At 32.0% G+C, this 21,119-nt stretch overlaps 2 protein-coding genes across 3 annotated transcripts; both read right to left on the bottom strand.

The window, feature by feature from the left end:
* Nucleotides 1–184: 184 nt before the first annotated feature.
* LOC145636376 (cysteine-rich receptor-like protein kinase 10) lies at nt 185–3,028 on the bottom strand. Its single transcript, XM_081687923.1, has 7 exons — nt 2,211–3,028; nt 1,983–2,123; nt 1,755–1,873; nt 1,461–1,671; nt 1,137–1,374; nt 861–1,011; nt 185–766 (listed from the first exon to the last, which is right to left on the bottom strand). The coding sequence occupies exons 1-7, from the start codon at nt 2,998–3,000 to the stop codon at nt 440–442; spliced, it is 1,977 nt and encodes a 658-aa protein (XP_081544049.1). The 5' UTR covers nt 3,001–3,028; the 3' UTR covers nt 185–439.
* A 12,656-nt stretch (nt 3,029–15,684) lies between these two features.
* Nucleotides 15,685–20,113, bottom strand: LOC145636372 (cysteine-rich receptor-like protein kinase 10). Of its 2 annotated transcripts, XM_081687915.1 has the most exons (8): nt 19,775–20,113; nt 18,286–19,026; nt 18,016–18,159; nt 17,805–17,923; nt 17,510–17,720; nt 17,053–17,290; nt 16,812–16,968; nt 15,685–16,717 (listed from the first exon to the last, which is right to left on the bottom strand). In XM_081687915.1, exons 2-8 carry the CDS (start codon nt 18,902–18,904, stop codon nt 16,388–16,390), a joined length of 1,818 nt encoding a protein of 605 aa, XP_081544041.1. In that variant the 5' UTR covers nt 18,905–19,026; nt 19,775–20,113; the 3' UTR covers nt 15,685–16,387. The 2 variants fall into 2 exon arrangements, with proteins under 2 accessions (XP_081544041.1, XP_081544040.1); XM_081687914.1 differs by lacking the exon at nt 19,775–20,113 and having other exon boundaries at nt 18,286–19,305.
* Between the last annotated feature and the right edge of the window lie 1,006 nt (nt 20,114–21,119).

Raw genomic sequence — 21,119 nt, 5'->3', positions numbered from 1 at the left:
AACATAATAGTTTAATTTGCTAAGGGCCTGTTCAGATTTACTAAACTGAAGTGAGCTGATTGAAGCTGAACTGAACTGACTAAGCTGAACTGAATTGTTTATGAGACAAGGAAATTAGGAACTGAACTAAATTAAACTGATTGGAGCTAAACTGAAATTAAGCTGAAGAGAATAGGCCCTATGATTGCTTAATTGTAGGTCTGTAGCATATAAATGTCTATACATGATGATGCAATATTTCAATTTCCTTTTTTACTTCCCATATATAGCATCACTTTGGGAGGGTCTCTACAAATCATCATATGGTGTAACAACAGTTGGCTACTATAATTAGCAATAATACTGTAATTATATTGCAATAAATAATACTGTAATTATAAAGCTGCTGACACAGTTGTAACATTAGCAGCATATACCCTTCAGTGTACCTAGATCTCTATTATCGAGGGTAGAGCTCTGTCACAGAAGCTTCATTAACTGATAAAGATCTGCTATTTGATTGATCTGAGGAATTGTCTTGTGAAGGTTCACTTAGTAGCATGGGACGGTTTTGTTTGAAAAATGCTGGTTGCAAAGGCACTTCCAGGGTCATAGTGTTGCTACTTAGCATAAGAGATACTGAAGACATAGTTGGTCTATCGGCCATGTTATTCTGAACACACAGCAAACCGATGTGTATGCATCTCAGTATCTCAGCACTAAAAGCAGGAGATAGTGCAGGGTCTACAAGATTCCACGCTTTGCCTTCTTGCCAGTTTTTCCATGCCTAAGACATCATAATTTAATGTTAAGAAACTAGTTTGATATGTGTTAATCAAGTTTTATATAAGCTCAGTGTAAGAATAAATGATAACACTTACATAAGCAAGCATACTTTCCTGTTTTTCTCCAATTTGGAAAGAGCTAATCTTTTGGCCGCTTACTATCTCCAAAACAAGTACACCAAAGCTAAACACATCCGACTTCAATGACACCTGACCTTGGATCAAATACTCTGGTGGCATGTATCCGCTGTAACAAACCAATGTCATCTTTCAAAGTTAAAGTTTCAAACAATTAATAGTAATCCCAACATTTTATCAAAAAAAAAAAAAAAATCCCAACATGGAAAAAGCTGCTAATGTTATGATACTTACTGAGTACCAACTACTTTGCTTGCTACTGCTTGAGATTGGTCAGCCTTGAACAACTTTGCTAGGCCAAAATCTGCAATCTTAGGGATGAAATCAGCGTCTAGCAGAACATTAGCAGCTTTCAAGTCACGGTGTATAATCCGCTGTTGTGAATCTTCATGCAGGTATAGGAGTCCTCTAGCAACGCCATTTATAATTTTAAGCCGCGTTTCCCAGTGCATAGATGCACGGTGCTCTGGGTCTGTAATTATGTACAAGCCTTGGATGATTTGCCAAACTACTAATGAAAATAAAAGGATAGAACAACTTTAAGCAGTAAATACTAACCAAAAAGAAAGGCGTCAAGGCTTTTATTGACGACAAACTCATAAATGAGAAGCATTTCATCTTCTTTCAAGCAGAATCCGAGAAGTCTCACTAGATTCCTGTGATGCAGCTTTGCTAGGGTCAGAATTTCATTTTTGAACTGCTCTTCCCCTAGAACTGCATGTCGTTCGATCCTCTTCACCGCTATTTCTTGCCCATCAGTCAGCTTCCCCTGATAATAAATGTAACAAAGATTTATTCTTATTTGCTCTTGCATTTGATGTTATAAATCCTAGACAATTACTAAACAATTACCTTGTAAACAGTGGCGGATCCACCTTTTCCGAGCGTATTTTCAACAGCAAAGTTCTCTGTTGCAACCTTGATTGCCCCAGTACTGAATTGTAAGGTTTGAAGAGTGTCCATTTCTTCCTCTATACAAACCACATAAATAATAATATTACAAGATTAGATTTCTAGTTTACTATATTAATATTGGACTGTTACAAGTCTAATACTTCGTAGATTAGAATTCTTGCTTACTGTCGAAATTTCCAGAAAATTTCCTCTGCTTCTTCCTTCGTGCAAAGATACAGATGGAAGCTATGATAAGGATGAGTACTAATGATCCAAAAATCGGAACAACGATAGCAATGATTTCATGTGACTTGCTTCCACTTGCACCTGCAAAAAACAAAACACAAATCCATGCTACAAATTAGGACTAATTATAATACCAGAGAATCAAAATTTATATTCATATTTTCTTACCTTGTGCAGAAGAAGTAGCTACATAAGTTACATTCTTATAGAAATGATAGAGTTCATACCGAATATTGCAACTAGGCGAAATCACTCTTCCTCCTTTAACCATAAATGAAGGACTAGTGCCGATAAAAAACCGTGTCAAAACACTCAAAGTGAGATTTTGCACACACTTAACACAGTCGAGCCTATTCAAGTCAGGACTACACTGAACAAGACCATACAAGGATTGATTGGCAGTTATTTTCGTGTTTCCGGTAGCAAATTTGAGAACAGAATTACCTAAGGAAGCCTTGTTTTGCAAAGAGGTCATCAAAGTAGTAAGCGAACTGTTTAACTTGGGGATATCATCAGTAAAAATGTCTTCCAACAAAATAACCCAAAATGGCCTATCTGTTATAACATGAAACAGACTGATGTCTGTGTAATATATTACACAGTTGTCAGAATACCCGAACGCCTTCATACTGTTGGGACAGACTGAAAGCAGACTAGAAGCAGAAGAACTGACACAATCACGACAATCATCGACTGAGATATCGACCCTGCAGAGAGCCATGGCTTCGACTTTGTTGGGTTGTTGACCGGCGGTGAAGTTATAGTAACCATAGGTGATTTGGGTGTCTGAAGACATAGAATTGAGGGTTGTTATAAGGTTTGTTAGATAAGCATTGGGAGTGGAGTGATTGTCTCCACACCTACTATTGAGAAACTCAAATAATTGAGCAGAAGTTTTGGGAATTACATAAAATAGTTGAACCAAAAATACTAAGAAGAATAATTTTGTTAATTTCATATTTGCTGTGAATGTGATTCAGACGGTAGCTAACAGAGGTCTATAAATAATTTTTAAAAGACGAAAAGGGTAAATTCGGGTCATAAATAAATATTATATGACGAAAAGGGTAAATCGGGTCACGGGTTGTTATCATACGAGTCATAGCAAAGTTGCCTTGGAGTGTTACAAGAAATTATTACTAGCAGTTAAATAAGGGAAATTCCCTGTTTCTCATGGTGAGAAACGAAATTTGTTTCTCATGGAGACATTTTCGTGAATAAATCAACAAATTTTTCAATATTGTGGGCTCCACAGTTGAATAAAGTTGAAAAAGTTCTTGATTTATTCACAAAAATGCCAGAGAAACGAATTTGTTTCTGGTTTTATTTCCAGTTTATCTCTTTGATTGACAAAGTTTGTCAATCTATTTTGCCATCTCAGCAATTGAGCTTACACATTGATGAGTCAGATTAGTAAGTGGACATGTAGACAAGCGACATCGGCAACATGGTAGGTTAACGCCATTAACGTCGGCAACATGGTAAGTACGAACAACATATATAATTGAAATTCAAATTAACAAAATTGCTATCAATTGAGTCACACATGTAAGTCATCAATTAGTGCATTAAATAACAATTGTATAATTAATCAACACTATAAATTGTTAATTGAAATTCAAATAAACAAAATAGCTTACTATAGTATAATTAATTATGAACTCATCACTTACTGAGTACAAGAACAATTTTATTACTCGTATATTTAACCGAATCACAGAAATCAGTAATGTATGGATAATTTAAACAACAATTAAGTCATCACTTAATGAATCATCTTCCAAGTTGACATCAACAACACTATCTTCATCCATTGCACGCCTCCTTTTACCCATATGAATGATTCCCATATAGAATCAATATCCAATCTGAGAAACGATAGGTTGATCAAGATTTTCTTTTTTGTTAAAAAAAAAAAAAAAAGAATGCTCAAGCTTTTCCTGTTTCAATGGAGATTGGAGAAAGAGAGTTGAGTTTTTCGGAGGAGGGAATTTGGGGGATTTTATTTTGGAGCTCTGGACAACGATGCTCCAACGATTACTGATACATTAGCTTACAATTTTCGAAAATAGCGTAAGTGAGGAAACCAAGCGGCGAGTAAGGTAGAGGTGGGAGTGGAGCTGAGCTAACCCCAGATTGAGGTTGAATGACGGAGTACATGAGCATTAACTTTCTGGTATCATCCGTGTAATACCCGTGTTATGACGTGGACTGCGGACTCAGCAGCGACATGGCAAAATGAATATGTCATCACACTGATTTGCAAAATGGTCCCTGTATTTAATGAGTGAAAAACCAAGAGTACCCTTAGATTGACAAACTTTGTCAATCAAAGAGATAAACTGGAAATTCGCGATGTTATGTTACATATTGTTAATAACATAATATTATAAGTAGTCAGAAATTCGTACTGTAATGCATTTGGTCAAAGCCGCCACTCCATTAATAAAAGAATGCACAACACCACAAGTGGAGCATGGTATGGAACTATGGGCTTGGTGAGTTGGTTTTGCTGGTGGTGGAGCTAGCTAGGTGGGATACTATGGATTAATTAGATTCGTCTTATAAGGAAATTTTTACTTTTTTAAGTTTTGATTGGGTGTGATGCAGTAATTTATGAATTCAATCTTAATTTATACATCTTTTATCCACGTGTATATGTAAATAGGGATTAACTATTCCACGTTAAAGGAAGAAGAAAACTAACACATTTGACTATTCAAAATAATTGTATGAAGTCATTGAATACATTTTCATTAGCACGCATGCTTCATTTCCACCATAAGATAATTAGATAAAAGATAAGCTCTGTATGATATTTTTTGGGTGCAAAATGTGGTAAACAGTCCTCCTAAAGTTTTATGGTTAGTTGAAACTTGAAAGCGGAACACTATACTCCAGGCCTCCAGGGCGGAGATAAGGGGGATCGCAAACATGGGGACAGCTGTCCCCCCCCCCCACCCCCCCCCCCCCCCCCAAAAAAAAAAAAAAAAAAAAAAAAAAAAAAAAAAAAAAAAAAAAAACTTATTAACAAGTAGTAGATATATGTATGCATAAGATGATAAGACAAATTGCCTTTTCTTTATTTTTATTTTTTTTGTTACCAATGAATTATGGTTGTAAATTTGTAATTAGGAATCATGCTAAGTATATTTAATTATTTATATTACCTTTGTTAGTGATTATCTGCAATTTTGGGTATTATTTGTAAGATATAAAACCATTAACGGATGTTGTAAAATTTTCTCAGAAAAAAAAAATATATATATCTTATGTTAAAATTTGTAAAAATGTAAACTTGGCCATAAGTAAATTTTTGTAGACTAGTCATTGTTCAGGTACTAGCATTGTATCATCGGAGAAGGAAAAATTAGTATATGAAGTTGGATTTAGTAAGTGTTTGGATTATAAGTTGTAAACTTTAATTATTTAACAAACTACTTGTTGAGGTTTTTTTTTTTTTTTTTTTTTTTGCCAAAAAATTTTGTCAAACTAAGATGTTCATTTGTCCCCCTGTTTCAAAATTTCTGGCTCCGCCACTTCTATACTTGTAGAAATTTGGATAAAAATCCAATAATGAAAAAGTGGATTGGACACTTAGATTTCAAAGAAAATGTAAGAAACTTCAATATTTTAAGCTGAAATTTCTCAAAAACTACAAAAAAAAAATGTAAATCACTTTCATAGTCAATTTGGTTTTATATTTGTTAATATTGTATTTATGTTAAGTCTATTTTGTTAGGAGTTTTAGGCTTGTTAGGTTTTTTTTTGTACTGTGTATATATCTTGTCTTATAATCAATGCAAGGCCTAAGCCATTTTCTCCACATCTTTCTCCACTTTAACATGGTATCAAAGCCTTTCTAATTTCTAAAGAATTTTTTTTCGATCTTGGTTTGTTCTTCAATTTTTTTTTCCCCGCAAGTTAATTTCTTTGTGAGATTAGGGCTTCAATTTAAATTTTTTTTCACAAAATTCTGTTTGGTAGAATTTAAGGTTTACAATCCCTAATTTTTGGTCAGTTTGTGGTGCGCATATTGTGTATGTGTGTTGTGTTGTGCACTTCCTTGTGGTGTGTGTGTGTTGAGGTTTTTTTGTTGCTCCGTAGGTGCGCTATTGTTGTGTTGTGCTGCTATTATGGTGCGATGTTGTTGTTTGTGTGGTGTTGTGGTGCTACGCTTTGGTGTGTTCTTGTTGTGTGGTGTGTGTGTGCGTGCTTGCTGTGCAGTTGATATTGCATATTTTGGCTCAATTTTTGAGTGATCCACAAGTTTCTTATTGGGACGTGGCTATTCATGTCTTGCGGTGCCTTAAGGGTAGTCCGGGACAAGGCATCTTATTGCGACCTATTAAGGATTTGATTGGGCGGCATGTACTTTAATTTGACTTGGCGTTCCTTGTCAAGTTATTTTTTGGTTTTAGGTCATTTGGCTATTTCTTGGAAGACTAAGAAACAACCTATCGTTTCCTGATCTTCGGCTGAAGTCGAATACAAATCTATGTCATTCACTACTTGTGAGTTGAAATGGTTGAAACAGTTGTTGTTTGCTCTTGGTGTTGATCATTCGAAATCGATGCAGTTGTTTTGTGACGGTCAGTCGGCCTTGCATATAACTAAGAATCCAGTGTTTCATGATCGTACGAAAGAATAATGAGGTAAATTGTCATTTTGTTCGTGATGAGTTGTTGAAAGGTAATATTTCAAGTTAATATGTTTCTACCAATTATCAGTTGGCATATACTATTACGAAGGCTCTTGAACGACAATAGTTTGGGTTTTTGTTACGCAAGTTGAGCATTCGTGATCTATAGCTCCAACTTGATGGGGAGTATGTATTAGAAGGTTTGGTTTAATATTTGTTAATATTGTATTTATGTTAAGTCTATCTTGTTAGGATTTTAGGCTTGTTAGGTTTCTTTTTGTATTATGTATATTTATTGTCGTATAATCAATGCAAGACCTAAGCCACTTTCTCCACTTTAACACTAATTATTTGAACGCATTATTTTAACATATTCTAGTTGTAAATTAAACTCATGTAATGTGATTCATTATTATATAAACTTATTATTCCAAAATATAGAATGCGTCTATTCTTCTAAATTTCAGTAACTAAAGCCATAAACATGACAAAAAGGAAAGAGATATAGTAATAATAACTAGCATAGTGCCCGTGCGATGCACGGTTTATAAATCAAATTATTAAACCCGTAGGAAAAAAAAAAAAAAAGGTAATTCATTTACTATTAAAGGACTTGGTTACTAATGGTCAATAAAAAATAATTAAAGGAACGTTATTTGAATAGTATTTTATGTTATTTGAATTTCTTTTAATTTTTTATAATGTTATTTTATTAATTGAAAAAATAATTGAATAATACCCCACATAGCTATATAAGAAGTGGACTAATTTATTTATATCTCTTGTTGAGAAAAAACTAAAATTTTCTTATCATACCATCCCCATCAGTAGCTACAATCAATCTAATATATAAATGTTTTATTTACCCGTCGCACTCATTAAATCTATAGACACAATAATAACCTTATATTTGACCTACCAGAACATATATTTTCCTAAGTTAACCATTGTGCCAAAACATATATATTATATAATAGTCACATATATAACCAACAGCTGATTAAATATAGTATCAAAAGGTTTTGTGTGAGACCGGACTCACGTGAGACCGGGCTCAATAACAAAAGGCCAACAAAAAGGCACGGGTAAACTAAACCCGATCGCGAGGCCCGCGACACCAACTCTGCCTTAGTACTGCTTCTTCCTCTATTTTCTTGGATTGTTTTTGTCATTGTTGATACTCCGAAGAAGAAGGTTGAGCTTTGAACATCGGCTTCCGAGTCTAGATCGAGAAACTATCGATTCTTTGAAACTTCAACCTTTCTCTCTCCTACAACAACTAAAAATGAAGTTATAGGAGAGAGAAAATCGAATCAAAAATCTGGTTTTTCATTTGATTTTTGAACTATTTACTTCATTATGCTTTCACCATTCGAATTTATCGATTCCAAAAAACTTGTTTTGTAAATAAATGTTAATTGTTACCTAATATAGTTATGAAGAAATTGCATGCCTGGTAAATCTTTAGCTTTCTTGTTATTTCAGAAGATAATGTCGGTGGGTACTCACATAATCATCAACTTCTCACCCTTTTTGCTAAAGCTAAAAACAAATGATGAATGAAGCTATAAATGTCCTTCACATGTGTTAATATCAAATACATGACACTAATATTTTAATATCTGACAATAATATTATAATACATGACACTAATATTCTTATATCTGACAATAATATTCTTATACATGACACTAATATTCTTATACATCATGACACTAATATTTTAATATCCGAAAATAATATTCTAATACATGACACTAATATACTTATACTTGACAATAATATTCTTATACATGACATTAATATTTTAATATTAGACAATAATATTCTAATACATGACACTAATATACTTATACCTGACAATAATATTCTTATACATGACACTAATATTTTAATATTAGACAATAATATTCTAATACATGACACTAATATACTTATACCTGACAATAATATTCTTATACATGACACTAATATTTTAATATCTGACAATAATATCTAATACATGACACTAATATACTTATACCTGACAATAATATTCTTATACATGACACTAATATTTTAATATATGACAATAATATTCTAATACATGACAGATTGACAGTAATATACTTATACCTGACAATAATATTCTTATACATGACACTAATAATTTAATATCTGACAATAATATTCTAATACATGACACTAATATACTTATACATGACAATAATATTCTTATACATGACAATAATATTCTAATACATGACACTAATATACTTATACCTGACAATAATATTCTTGATTATACATGACACTAATATTTTAATATCTGACAATAATATTATAATACATGACACTAATATACTTATACCTGACAATAATATTCTTATACATGACACTAATATTTTAATATCTGACAATAATATTCTAATACATGACACTAATATTCGTAGCTAACACCTAACCATACTAATCTATTACCAAACAAAAGATTCCTAACACTTGACCATACTAATTTTTTACCAAACAAAATAAACCTAATACCAGACTATAATAAACAAATATCTGACATTAATTACTTAATATCTGACATTTAAAATATGTCTAACAATATATTATAATATCTGACAATGATATTCTAATATATGACGACAATAATATTCTAATATTAAACCTTACAAGTTTACTATCATGCATACATTAAAAGTTTAATGTCTGACATCAAAAGTTTTATATTTGACATTATAAGTTTTATATCAAACATTAAAAGGTTAATATCTGACATTTCTTGTAAAATATGTTACTCCTATACTACATACTCTAAAAAGCTTGATCGGATAATGAAATTTTACTGCACATTATGCAATTCAAGTTGTATGAATGCTTTTTAATGGACTATTCTTGTAAAATACAGCTATATATGTATCGGATGACTCAGAGCATATTCCGCTTCATATTGCCGATAAAGCAGCCGAGCTTTTATTTGGGAACATCAGTGCAGAAAATTAGTATAAGTCATATAAGTTCTTGACAAAGAATAGAATTTGAGAAGGTCGCCGCCATTGTTGAGAGTCTTTTCATGGTTGAAGGTTTGCATAAGAAAGCAATAGAGATGAAGGAGAAGAATAAGAATTGAAGAAGAATATAAATCGGGCCGCGCGCGGGCCTTTTAATAGAACTGACTCACGTGAGTCCGTTCTACACAATATTTTTCCATATAGTATACAACACAAATACTTCGTATATAGGTATGGATACTGATAATTTTATATAAATAAAATATACGAAGTATATATTACTAAAATTTATCCCTACCTTAATTATAAAAAGGTTAACAAAACTCTTATAATAGTGCATGGACATTTATATATCTAAAAATGTTCTTTTTACATATATTTTCCCCCATTTAATTTTAAAAGTCTTAAAATTGTCTCTTGAATTCGCTAAATTGATTTAAAAAGTTATGTTTATTTCAATATTTAAAACCATTTACTATTTTCATTTTCTTTTGTTTTAATTTTTCTATTTAGAATTTATTAGACTATTAGGTTCCAAGATCGAAATCAATATCTTTTTACCGTACAATCACTAAATCAAAGTCGCTCAACTAAAGTTTTGGACATTGCATAGCTACACAACATCCAACACATTTAATGATTACATGCAAATAATTTTAATAAAACTACGCATTCGATATAAGTTATTAAACAATTTAACTATATATACATTTTGATAGGTTTATATCTTTCATATTAACAAAAATTTACAAATGTTATTATTATATTTTGAAAAAAAATTTAGACTTTGGAGTTTTGTTTAAGATAGATAAAGGATAAGTTAATTTCCGTCATATATGCATTGAGTTTTGGGTGTTCTATCCGGTTCACCCTTTGGGCTAATCCAGATTTGAGGATCAGTTCTAGGTTATTAGGTTTCAATCCCCTTCCGATTGTTGTTACAGGGGAGCGAACACAGGTCCTCCCTACCTAGTGTAGTCTCAGTCACCACTACACCAACAACCAATTGGTGTAGTGGTGATTGGGACTACACTTGGTATGAAGGACACGTGTTATAAAATATTATATTATATACATATACTTTTTTATATTATAAAAAAATTATATTATATACACATACTATTATAGTTAAAAGTATTATTATGTGTAAAACAACATAAATTATTGCACATGATTGTTGTATATCTAGTATAGTACATGAGCAATGCACGATTTTTAAATCAAAATGTTAGTTTTTCTAAAAAAAAATCATAAGTAATAGCATTGTTATTACGAATATTACAATTTAAAACACGAGTAATAATTATAATATATTTTATATCTGTCCCTTTTCCGTCAAATGTCTAATTCAATTTAACTTTTATTCTTCTTGTTTAGATTGGTTATTGGTTCATTTTTTTTTATGCAAGAAAAACAAAAGGTCATTGTAAAAGACATTGTATAGAAAATGAAAGGCCGATTAAAATTAAATTTATGTTCAAGATTATGTATTTTTTTTCCAAGGCAACATTTCGGCTTAGCATTCAGTATTTGTCAAAGAGTACAAGTTGTACGTACAACAAACGATAAAAGCAATTTTTACACTATTTTGTATCTTTATCAAAAACTTTTGTATTCATCCGATTACTTGAATTGAATTTAGGGTAACTTGTAGACTATTTTGAGTAACTTTTATTAATAAAGCATAAATAACTTTCATTCATTACAGGGTAACTTTTATAATAGGTGCCCAATATTTTATTGTATCTGATTATTTTTAAATGTTTGTATTGATTTCATAATTGACGTCAAACTAAATTTTATCGATTTTATTTAATTTTCATAAAAAAAATATTAGTCTTTCAAAATACGAAATATTTGTTTCCTTAATTATGCCACTTTAATCATATTGCTTCAAATAGTTATTATTCTTTATCTTGACTATAAATAAATATTGGAAAGAATTTATGGATTATTTGTAGTATTGGAAAGTATATATTTATTATAAAAAAATTAAATCAATATTTATGTTAGGAAATCATGAAAATCTTATGCATGTATAAAAACTTGCTTTTATTGTTTGAAGTTTAACAAATTAGTTATTATTCTCTAAATTGACTACAAATAAAGATTGGAAAGACGTTATGGATTATTTGTAGTATTGGAAAGTATATATTTTATTATTAAAAATTAAATCAATATCTATGTTAGGAAATCATGAAAATCTTGTGCAAGTATAGAAACTTGCTTTTATTGTTTGAAGTTTAACAAAAATAACTATGCTTGAATATGTAAACAGTAATTATATAGATATATTTTATACATAAGATAAGCCAATGAGAGAGTGACATTTGTCATCCTCACATTGAGGCGCTTGTCTTTTAGTATAATATATAGATTTTAAAAAATATAAAGATTTTATTTTTTCAAAAAGTTTTTTTTTTTTTTTTTTTTTTTTTAAAAAAAAAAAAAGCCAATTTTAAATAGTTTATTACATACATATTATTAAACACTCAAAATAAACAGATTATTAAAACACTAAAACATACAATCCCTCCATATTAAATTACTTTCTCCACTTTTCTTTGCAGCCGTATTTATTACTTCTTTATCATAATTAAAGATTTTCATATTATATATTTCTCCTCCTAACTATCATATTTTATTGTTTTCTACTAATTTTTCGTAAAACTTCGCGAATGAAAAAATGGAGCAAAGGAATAAAATACGGAGGGAGTATGCCCGAAGTAGATAAGAGAATAGGATTCATGTAATAAATAAGGATGTAACCATTGTAAGTATTTAAATCACTCCATATAAAAACTATAATTACTTTTAAAAATACACTGTACTATTTATAATTTTACAACTAGTTTTTAGGTCTCGGACGATGCTTCGAGTTACTACATTAATTTCATGATTTAAATTTTAAATTTTTTTAATAAAATATGGTATAGCTTAGTGGCTAGCAATATAGTTTTAAAACTTGAAATCTTGGGATCTAACCTTGTCCAATCCATATTTTTAAGCACATAAAATGAAATAGGTGATTAATTGAGAAATCCAAAAAAGTCACATTGTAGAGCAAGTGGATGAAAGTAAAATTACTTAAGTAGTGCGTGCCCCTCTTCGATGGGAATTGTTGAGTCCACAATCAACCGTTGACAGTATCGTTGACGTAAGAAGATCACCACAAACAGGGACGGAAACAGAAAATGTTTATTAAGGGGGCCAAACTTAATATATATAGTATTGTACTTGAATTAAAAAAAAATCTACATAATGCAAATATTTGAAAATGAAAATTTAATGCCGGAGTAGTAGTTAAACCTTTATGAAATAGTATAATTGGTACAAGTAAGTATTGCAAAGTAAAATAAAAAATGAAAGTGTAGGGGGGTAGGTTTCGAACTTGGGGTGGAGATTGGAGAATAGATCTCACTACCAACCAAAACCAATTGAGCTAAGTAAAATCGTAGTAATACTTATGCAACATTTAATACATAATATCAACCAAGGGGGAGGCCATGGCCCACCCCAGCCCCCCCTTGGTTCCGCGCCACTGGCCACAAAATAAAAATTTAAGAGTAGGTTTAATTGTATTTTTTTTTATTATTATTTTTTATTTGAAAGGTACACGGTACTAGCAATTTCTCTATCGCAGAGAAAGTTTAATTGTATTTAATGGTGTCATCTTCTCATGCGAATTATTACAATAATATTAATTTATTATTAGTCAATATGGATGAGCTTCGTTTGATATTTTGGTCTTTAGGCTTAACTGAAATTCAACCCTTAGGTTGATTGAAATGATTAAACTGAAAATCAACGGAGTAATAAAGTAAGATCCCAAAAGCATAAGAACGAAACCCGTAGTCTGTTCATCTTCTTTTCTTGGTTATTCATTGTCAAGCTGTCATGTTCTTGTCCTTCTTAACAAATTAAAAGGAAAAAAAAAATCTTCATGTCTAGCTGTAATACAAGGAACAATAGGTGGTTATTCATTGCCAAATTGTCATCTTTTGTCCTTCTTGACCAAATCAAAAGAAAAAAAAATCTTCATGTCATACAAGGACCAATAATGGAGGAGAGAGATGAGCAAGTGAGACCAGTTTTTAAATGTACCACTGAAAGCTTATATAATATCATTAACTATATGTAGTGATATTATTTCTATACGTAGTTAGTACCACTAAATGAATATACAGTACCATTAAATGAATATATAGTACCACTGAATGTTCAATGATACTATTTGATCATCTAGTGATACTATTAGTCACCCAGTGGTATACTTAATTCCAGCACGTGGGGGTGAGAGAAAGGAGGAGATATGATGGGTAAATTCCATGCGAAATGTCTCAAATGCCCCTTGATATGTATATACAAGTATCTATCAACCCTTCCTTTGAAAGGCCTCCGAAATTACCGTGATCAATTGATCAAGTAGTACCCTAAACTCTAGGACGTAGTAGTCTAGTAGACAATTACTAGTATTATTCCTACAATAATTTTTTGGAAAAAACAAATTGACTCAGGGTCTGTTCACATGAAATAAACTGGATCTGAACTGAGCAGAACTGAACTGAACTTGAATTAAATCGAGCTAAAATGAATATTTTATGAGAAAAAGAAATTAGAAGTTGAATTGAATTGAACTGAAATGATTGGAGTTGAACTGAACTGAAATTAAGATGAAGTGAACAACCCTAAGTATAATCTTTGTATAATTTATTAGTGATAACGTTGAGCTCAAATCAATGCTACTTCGCAAAGATAACAAAAAGTCACTACATATTTCTTAGGACATTTTGCCAGAAACTACCTTTTAAAGCAATTTTTTTGCGAGAAACTACCTTTTAAAAAAAATGTTGTTAAAAACTGCCTTATAAAAGGTTTTTGTTGTAATACACTACCCTTAGTCGGAATTTGGGAGTTGACCATATTTTCCCGGCATTGACCAAGTCACGTGCTAGTCACGTGACTATTAATCTTCCTTTTCCCCCCTTTTTTCCCCTAACAAAAAACCTTTTATAAGGTACTTTTTAACAACATTTTTTTAAAAAGGTAGTTTCTCGCAAAAAAAATTGCTTTAAAAGGTAGTTTCTGACAAAATGTCCTATTTCTTAACTATTAATACAAAAGAACCAAGAAAATGATATTCAAATCATTGTATTCTTAATTTAAACGTTAGGAAATCTATTTCAAATAAATAGCGTCGGGTTTTGTTGAAACCCATTGTAGCCCACTTATGAGTGTCCTACATTGAAGAAAGAGGAGAAATGGTTCCAATTTATAAGGTAAAGGGGTTACTCCTACTATTGCCAATTGGTTTTAGTATGGAAGCTCCAAAGCCTTGTTTGTGGACCAAACTCTCCTACTCCTTGTTCGGGTTGCCCAAGCCCATTTCATATTGTTTCGAAATTTAACAAGGTATCAGAGTCCAGGTTTGTTGGGCCGTTCAAAAACTGGGTATTTGTTAAGCCACTAGTTAAGGAGCCTCTATTGGATGTTCATTCTCATTAAGGATTATATTGTACCTTCTGGTATGCTCTAAGTTCTAAGGACACTCACAAGTGAGGGGGAGTGTTGAAACCCATTGTAGCCCACTTGTGAGTGTCCTATATTGGAAAAAGAGGAGAGGTAGTTCCACTTTATAAGGTAGATGGGTTACTCTTACTATTTCCAATTGGTTTTAGTATGGAAGCTCCAAAGCCTTGTTTGAGGACCAAACACTCCTCCTCCTTATTTGGGTTGCCCAAGCCCATTTCATATTGTTTCGAAATTTAACAGGTTTTGTTACAAGGCTAAACTCACGATTATCAATCGATTTCACCTGTTTGTCTAAATAATTTAGTCGTCATAAGTAACATGGTTTAATATATACTATTGCTACTTTTTTTTTAAAAATAGTTGCAATATTTCTCTTTTCACGTTTGTCGATACATGATTTCAATCGTTATTATCTTTAATTTTCAATATATAAAAATTATTACAGTAATACTTGATATAAAAATAGTATAAATCGAGACGAATCTAAAAGATCTCACATTACTATATATTTGCTTAAATATAAATCATCAAAACTAGTCAAAGTAAAACACATAAATAGTGTAAAAGTCAAATTGTTACAACTATAATAAAAAGATAAATTTGTTAGAAAGGTACTTATATGTTTACTTTTTTGTGAAAAAGAACCTTATATGTTTAAAGTCGTGAAAAAAGGCCTTATAAGTCACTTTTGTTGTGAGTAGGGACCTTGACATCGGAATATGACCATTGACTTTACTTTTCCGGTGTTGACCATCACTTACGTGGCACGTGATGTTTTAAAAAGGCCCTTTCGTTAATTTTTTTCCCACATTTTCACATTTTCTCTCTTACTATCCCCAAATTTTCTCTTGAAATCCCTTCTCTTTCCTTAAAATCAAGAGAAAAAAAAGAAGGAAAAGACATTTTTAAAACACCACGCGCATATTACATGATGGTCAATGCCGGAAAAGTAAAGTCAACGGTCATATTCCGATGTCAAGGTCCCTCCTAAAATAAAAGTAACTTATAAGGACCTTTTTTACCACTTTGAACATATAAGGCCCTTTTTCACAAAAAGGTAAACATATAAGTACCTTTTAGACAAATTTTCCTAATAAAAACAAAGAAAAAACTATTCACTTGACAAAAAATTCTGGGTATCCCTTCGATACCTTCTAGGGTCATCTAAAGCTCCATTACCTAGGGTGCAACTCTGTTACCGAAACATTATTGATTGAACCTCCCTTTGATCTTACACTCCACTTAGTCGTAGTACTCCACTTCAAGAGCATATCGGGTAGATTTTGGCCCTCGGTATAAAATGCAGGCTGCGCCGGTACTTGAAGTGTAACAAAATCACTACTCAACATAAGATTGACTGCAGACATCGTTGGCCTGTCTGCAGGGTCGTCTTGGACACACAACAAACCGATGTGGATGCATCTTAATATCTCGATACTAGAACCGGGTTGTATTACAGGATCTACCAGATTAGAAGCATTGCCTTCAGTCCAATTTCTCCAAGCCTATTATAAACCAATGTTTCAAATGCCATTTATGAATTTTTGTAACATTGTGAAAGAAAGTTATCAAAATACAAATTTTTATAAGGTAACTTACAAAGCTCAAGAGGGTTTCTTGATTCTCCTCATCATCGTATAAAAATGAAGTAATGCTTTGGCCGCTTACTATCTCTAGGACGAGTACACCAAAGCTGTAGACGTCTAACTTTACTGATACTTGATGTTGATGAGCATACTCAGGTGAAATGTAACCTCTGCAAAAACAATATATTTTATTTCTTGTACAAAGAAATCAAAAAAACATAAGCCAATAGAAGTGGAAGAATTTGGATGCTTACAAGGTACCGACAATTTTGCTAGCCTGTATTTGAGACTGATCAAAGTTAAATAGCCTTGCCAAACCAAAATCTGCGATCTTAGGATAGAACTTCTCGTCTAAGAGAATATTAGCTGCTTTGAGGTCGCGATGTATGATTTTTAGTCTAGAATTTTCATGGAGGTTCAAGATCCCTCTAGCAACGCCTTTGATGATTTTGTAACGTGTTTCCCATTGCATAGATTGACGACTTAATGGATCTGCATTTGATTACGTGTAACAGAATTTTAGACAATCTTATTGATCAATAAAAATCAATTCCCTTAGAGTGAGGTATCAAATCTGATTGAGTATAAATTATATATATGAACCTGAACCATCAGCTTAAGCTTGTGGGTGAGTTGGTCCATTAACATGGTATCGGAGCCAACATGACACAAAGGTCTTACCATCATTTTGTCAAAAGTTTTTTCACTCACCAAATATAAACTTATCAAGGCTTCTATTAGCAACGAGCTCGTAGACGAGAATCATTTCTTTTCCATGTAAGCAAAATCCCAAAAGTCTCACCAAATTTCTATGGTGGAGCTTTGCTAATATCAGTACTTCATTTTTAAACTCTGCATCGCCCTGCCCCGAGTTCTTTACAAGTTTTTTCACCGCTATCTCTTGTCCATCAGGAAGTACACCCTGAAAAATGGATTAGGAAATTAAAAAAAAAGATGGCTTATTTGTACTCATACTCTCTTCCTAGTTGTTTGATTGAATTAGTACCTTATAAACAGAGCCAAATCCGCCTTCTCCGAGCTTATATTCCTCAGAAAAGTTCTGTGTTGCCTGCTTCATAGCTCCAAGACTAAATTGTAACGACTTTAAGTCCTTAATTTCATCTTCTGCACTTACACATTAACAAAATTAGCAACATTATTATATACAAGAAGCAAATTACATAAAAGAATGCTGTAAATTAGACCAAAAATCTTACTGCTGAATTTCACCATCCAAGATTTCCTCAATTTTCTTTTCTTTAATAAGATGCTGAAGATGATACTTGTAGCAAGTAACATTGTCGACACACCAAGTGCAATTGAAACAATACCGACTATTCGAGTCCTATTACTTTTTCGACCTACCATAAATCATATAATCCATAATTGTTAATTAGTCCAAATATTAATCCATAATCATATAATCCATAATCACAAAGTATTTCAAGCAAGAATTGAGGTATGAATTATTATGTGTTCGATATTACCTGAAGTAGTAGCATTATTTGATGGACTGATGTTGAGTGACGACGTAGGCAGAGAATCATCAGACACATCCCCATAGAAGGAATTGATATCATACCGAACAAAGCAATTCGGTAAAACAAGCATAACTCCAGAAGCCGTGTAATTCGATTGAATACAACACGAAGGGAAATAATCAATTAACTCTTGACTACACTGCATACAACTTCGCTTTGACAAATCTGGTGTACACTGCACAAGACCATACAAACTCTGACCACCTGATGTATTAGCCTTGTCTGCAGCATACTTCATCTCTGAGTTACCGGAACCAGCTCGATTCTTCAACGATTGCATCAGCAAAGACAGTGCATCACTGAAACCACGAGTATTCGTAACAGGCTGTCTATCTGCATAGAACCATGGGTCTACCACATTTTGTACTTTCCCATAAATCGAACGGTTTGAGAAAAATACTGAGCAATATTCACTATACCCAAATCCTTCCATTTTGTATGGACAAACGGTATCAAAGAGAAAATCAACCGAGTTCGTAATACAATCCCAGCATGTATTAACAGGGACATCACCCCTGCATAGGGCTAATAAACTCACTTTGTCCGGTTCGTGTCCTGCTGTCATATTGTAAAACCCGTAGCTGATTTGAAGGTTTGAATATTTGATTGCTTGAAGGTTGGATTGGTAAGTGCTATTTGGTGCGTAAGTCGTGTCGCTGCACCACTGCCTGCGGAACGGGCTCTGAGCTGAGACAAAATTGGGCATGGTAGAAGAAATTATGAGACTGAGTACTAACAAGTAAACATTTGAAGACTCCATATTACCATTAATTTTGTTTGTTAATTTGGAGTTGCAAAAAGGTTAAAGAAAGGGAGATAGTACAAAGTAAGAGAAGGAAAAAGGAGAAAAGTGATAACAATATTGGTTAACAAACTAGTCAATGACATAGAAAAGTTGGTTACAAATATTTTTCTTCAATACTATACTAAATTACTAATTAGTTAGGTATTACACATTTACACAATATGTTGACCAGAAATTATTGTTGGTCTATTCTCATATGACTTGTATCCAAGTCTATTATAAGTGCTCTAATGTCATTCTACTTGCCACCATTCATTGCTTTAGTAATTATCAAAATTTGTAAAACAAGGATTAAAGAATTATCCCAACTTTCAGGATTAAAACAACTATAACTGACTAACTGAGCACAACTCTTTACTCCATCCATTGCTTCAAATTAGATTATGTGACCCTTTTTTTTTTTTTTTTTTTAGGAAAAGTGGCCCGAGGCCTTTACTGTTACATTTCATGTTATAATTGTTTGATCTAATAATTAATTTAAAACCTTAAACCCCCAATAAATAACAACCTAAAGTACATAGCATATATCCTAGAAAAATAATATCTTTCGATAGGAAATATCCTCATAAAAGGAGGTGGCCGCCTAGTTTAAACTTATTAACAAATTAAAGGATAGTTAGAGAAATATACCACAAGAATAATAATGGTTGATCAGAGGCTTAGCTTTACACCAGTAAAATCGATGAAAGTTCGTCTAAAGTTCTCCTAGTGATATGGTTTAGGAAATTGGGTGGGAAGCAAGAAAAGAGAGGGCGCGGCTGAGAAGAACCTCAACAATTGAATGAGTCTTATATACGTCCATCCAAGTCTATTAAATAGATTGTACAGAATTAGAGATCAAGAATTACTGTTACTAAATAAATGTTGCAAGTACTCAAGTAGATAATTGCACGGAAATGTGTGCCCATAAAAAGAGTGGTCGATTTTTTGGCTGAATTTTAAAGAGTGAAACATAATATTATTCCTTTTTATTTATTATGCTAGCTTTTGATCATTTTTCTCTCATAAAAATATTCCAAACATAACAATCAAAACAAATAATAATAAAGAATAAAAATATTCCAAACATAACAACCAAAACAAATAATAATGGGAATAATAATAAAGAACAGAGGGATAGTTCATTCTCAACTTTTCACTTCTCAACAAATAAGCTGAGGTTGCTATTTCAAAGTTAGTGGACAGAACTTTCTGAAGGCAGCTAACATATATGCTAGACAACAAGAAGTGGACATCAATTTCTAATTGACTGACTTACTAAAAAGTTAAAATTGGGTTTGGAATAGAGTGAATTTGAAAAAATTAAAAAAAATAAAAAATAAAAAAAAACTCGTTACATGTTTTTATTTCTTTCCGGTACAGGTATAATTTTAGCGTCGTGACAGAAATGTATTATTATGCCATTATGGGGTCAATTATGATGAAAAATGCTTTATGCTTATTTTATTAATAGAAAAGTCGATAAATCGTGCATTCAATTGAATAGAAATCTAAATGAAGCAGCCTTAATAGAAGATTATAGTCATCCAAAGATATTTTGTATGTTTTAATGATACAAGTGACGAAAGATATTGTGCATGTTTTAATGATTTTTTGTAATAATTTGCTTAATTTTCTTACTTATAATTTGCAAGTTGAGAATGAGGGGTAGCTCAAGTGGTTAGAGATTCCCTCCCGATTCCAAGAGATCTTGGGATTGATTCTCACCCCCGCCCTTGTGGCTCTCTAAACACCAAAAAACTTATAATTTGCAAGTTAAGAATACATAAAGATTTTAACATTAAATAATTTGTTATTTAAACTTTTACATTAAAAGGGTATAGAGAGGAGTACAATTTTTTTTCCTTTTTTTATAGTGGAAATGGAACACTCTATTTTCTTACTCAAATTTGCAAGTTAGGAATGTATAAAGACTTTAGCATTCAATAACATTTTATTTTATCTTTTAATTTAAAAGGGAGTATAAAGAGGAAAT

Source organism: Chenopodium album, chromosome 6, assembly GCF_948465745.1.
Source record: "Chenopodium album chromosome 6, dcCheAlbu1.1, whole genome shotgun sequence".
Lineage (NCBI taxonomy): Eukaryota > Viridiplantae > Streptophyta > Magnoliopsida > Caryophyllales > Amaranthaceae > Chenopodium > Chenopodium album.
This window is presented reverse-complemented; position numbering and strand designations above follow the sequence as displayed.

What these genes read in the sequence shown, in the direction of transcription:
- LOC145636372 (XM_081687914.1), bottom strand. Translation starts at nt 19,099, where the DNA reads ATGGAGTCTTCAAATGTTTACTTGTTAGTACTCAGTCTCATAATTTCT. An exon ending in TTGGATGGTGAAATTCAGCA is followed by an intron (nt 17,924 to 18,015) that starts GTAAGATTTTTG and finishes GTGTAAGTGCAG; the next exon opens with AAGATGAAATTAAGGACTTA. An exon ending in AGCAAAATTGTCGGTACCTT is followed by an intron (nt 16,969 to 17,052) that starts GTAAGCATCCAA and finishes TTGTTTTTGCAG; the next exon opens with AGGTTACATTTCACCTGAGT.
- LOC145636376 (XM_081687923.1), bottom strand. Translation starts at nt 3,000, where the DNA reads ATGAAATTAACAAAATTATTCTTCTTAGTATTTTTGGTTCAACTATTT. An exon ending in ATTTTCTGGAAATTTCGACA is followed by an intron (nt 1,874 to 1,982) that starts GTAAGCAAGAAT and finishes TGGTTTGTATAG; the next exon opens with AGGAAGAAATGGACACTCTT. An exon ending in CCTTGACGCCTTTCTTTTTG is followed by an intron (nt 1,375 to 1,460) that starts GTTAGTATTTAC and finishes ACATAATTACAG; the next exon opens with ACCCAGAGCACCGTGCATCT.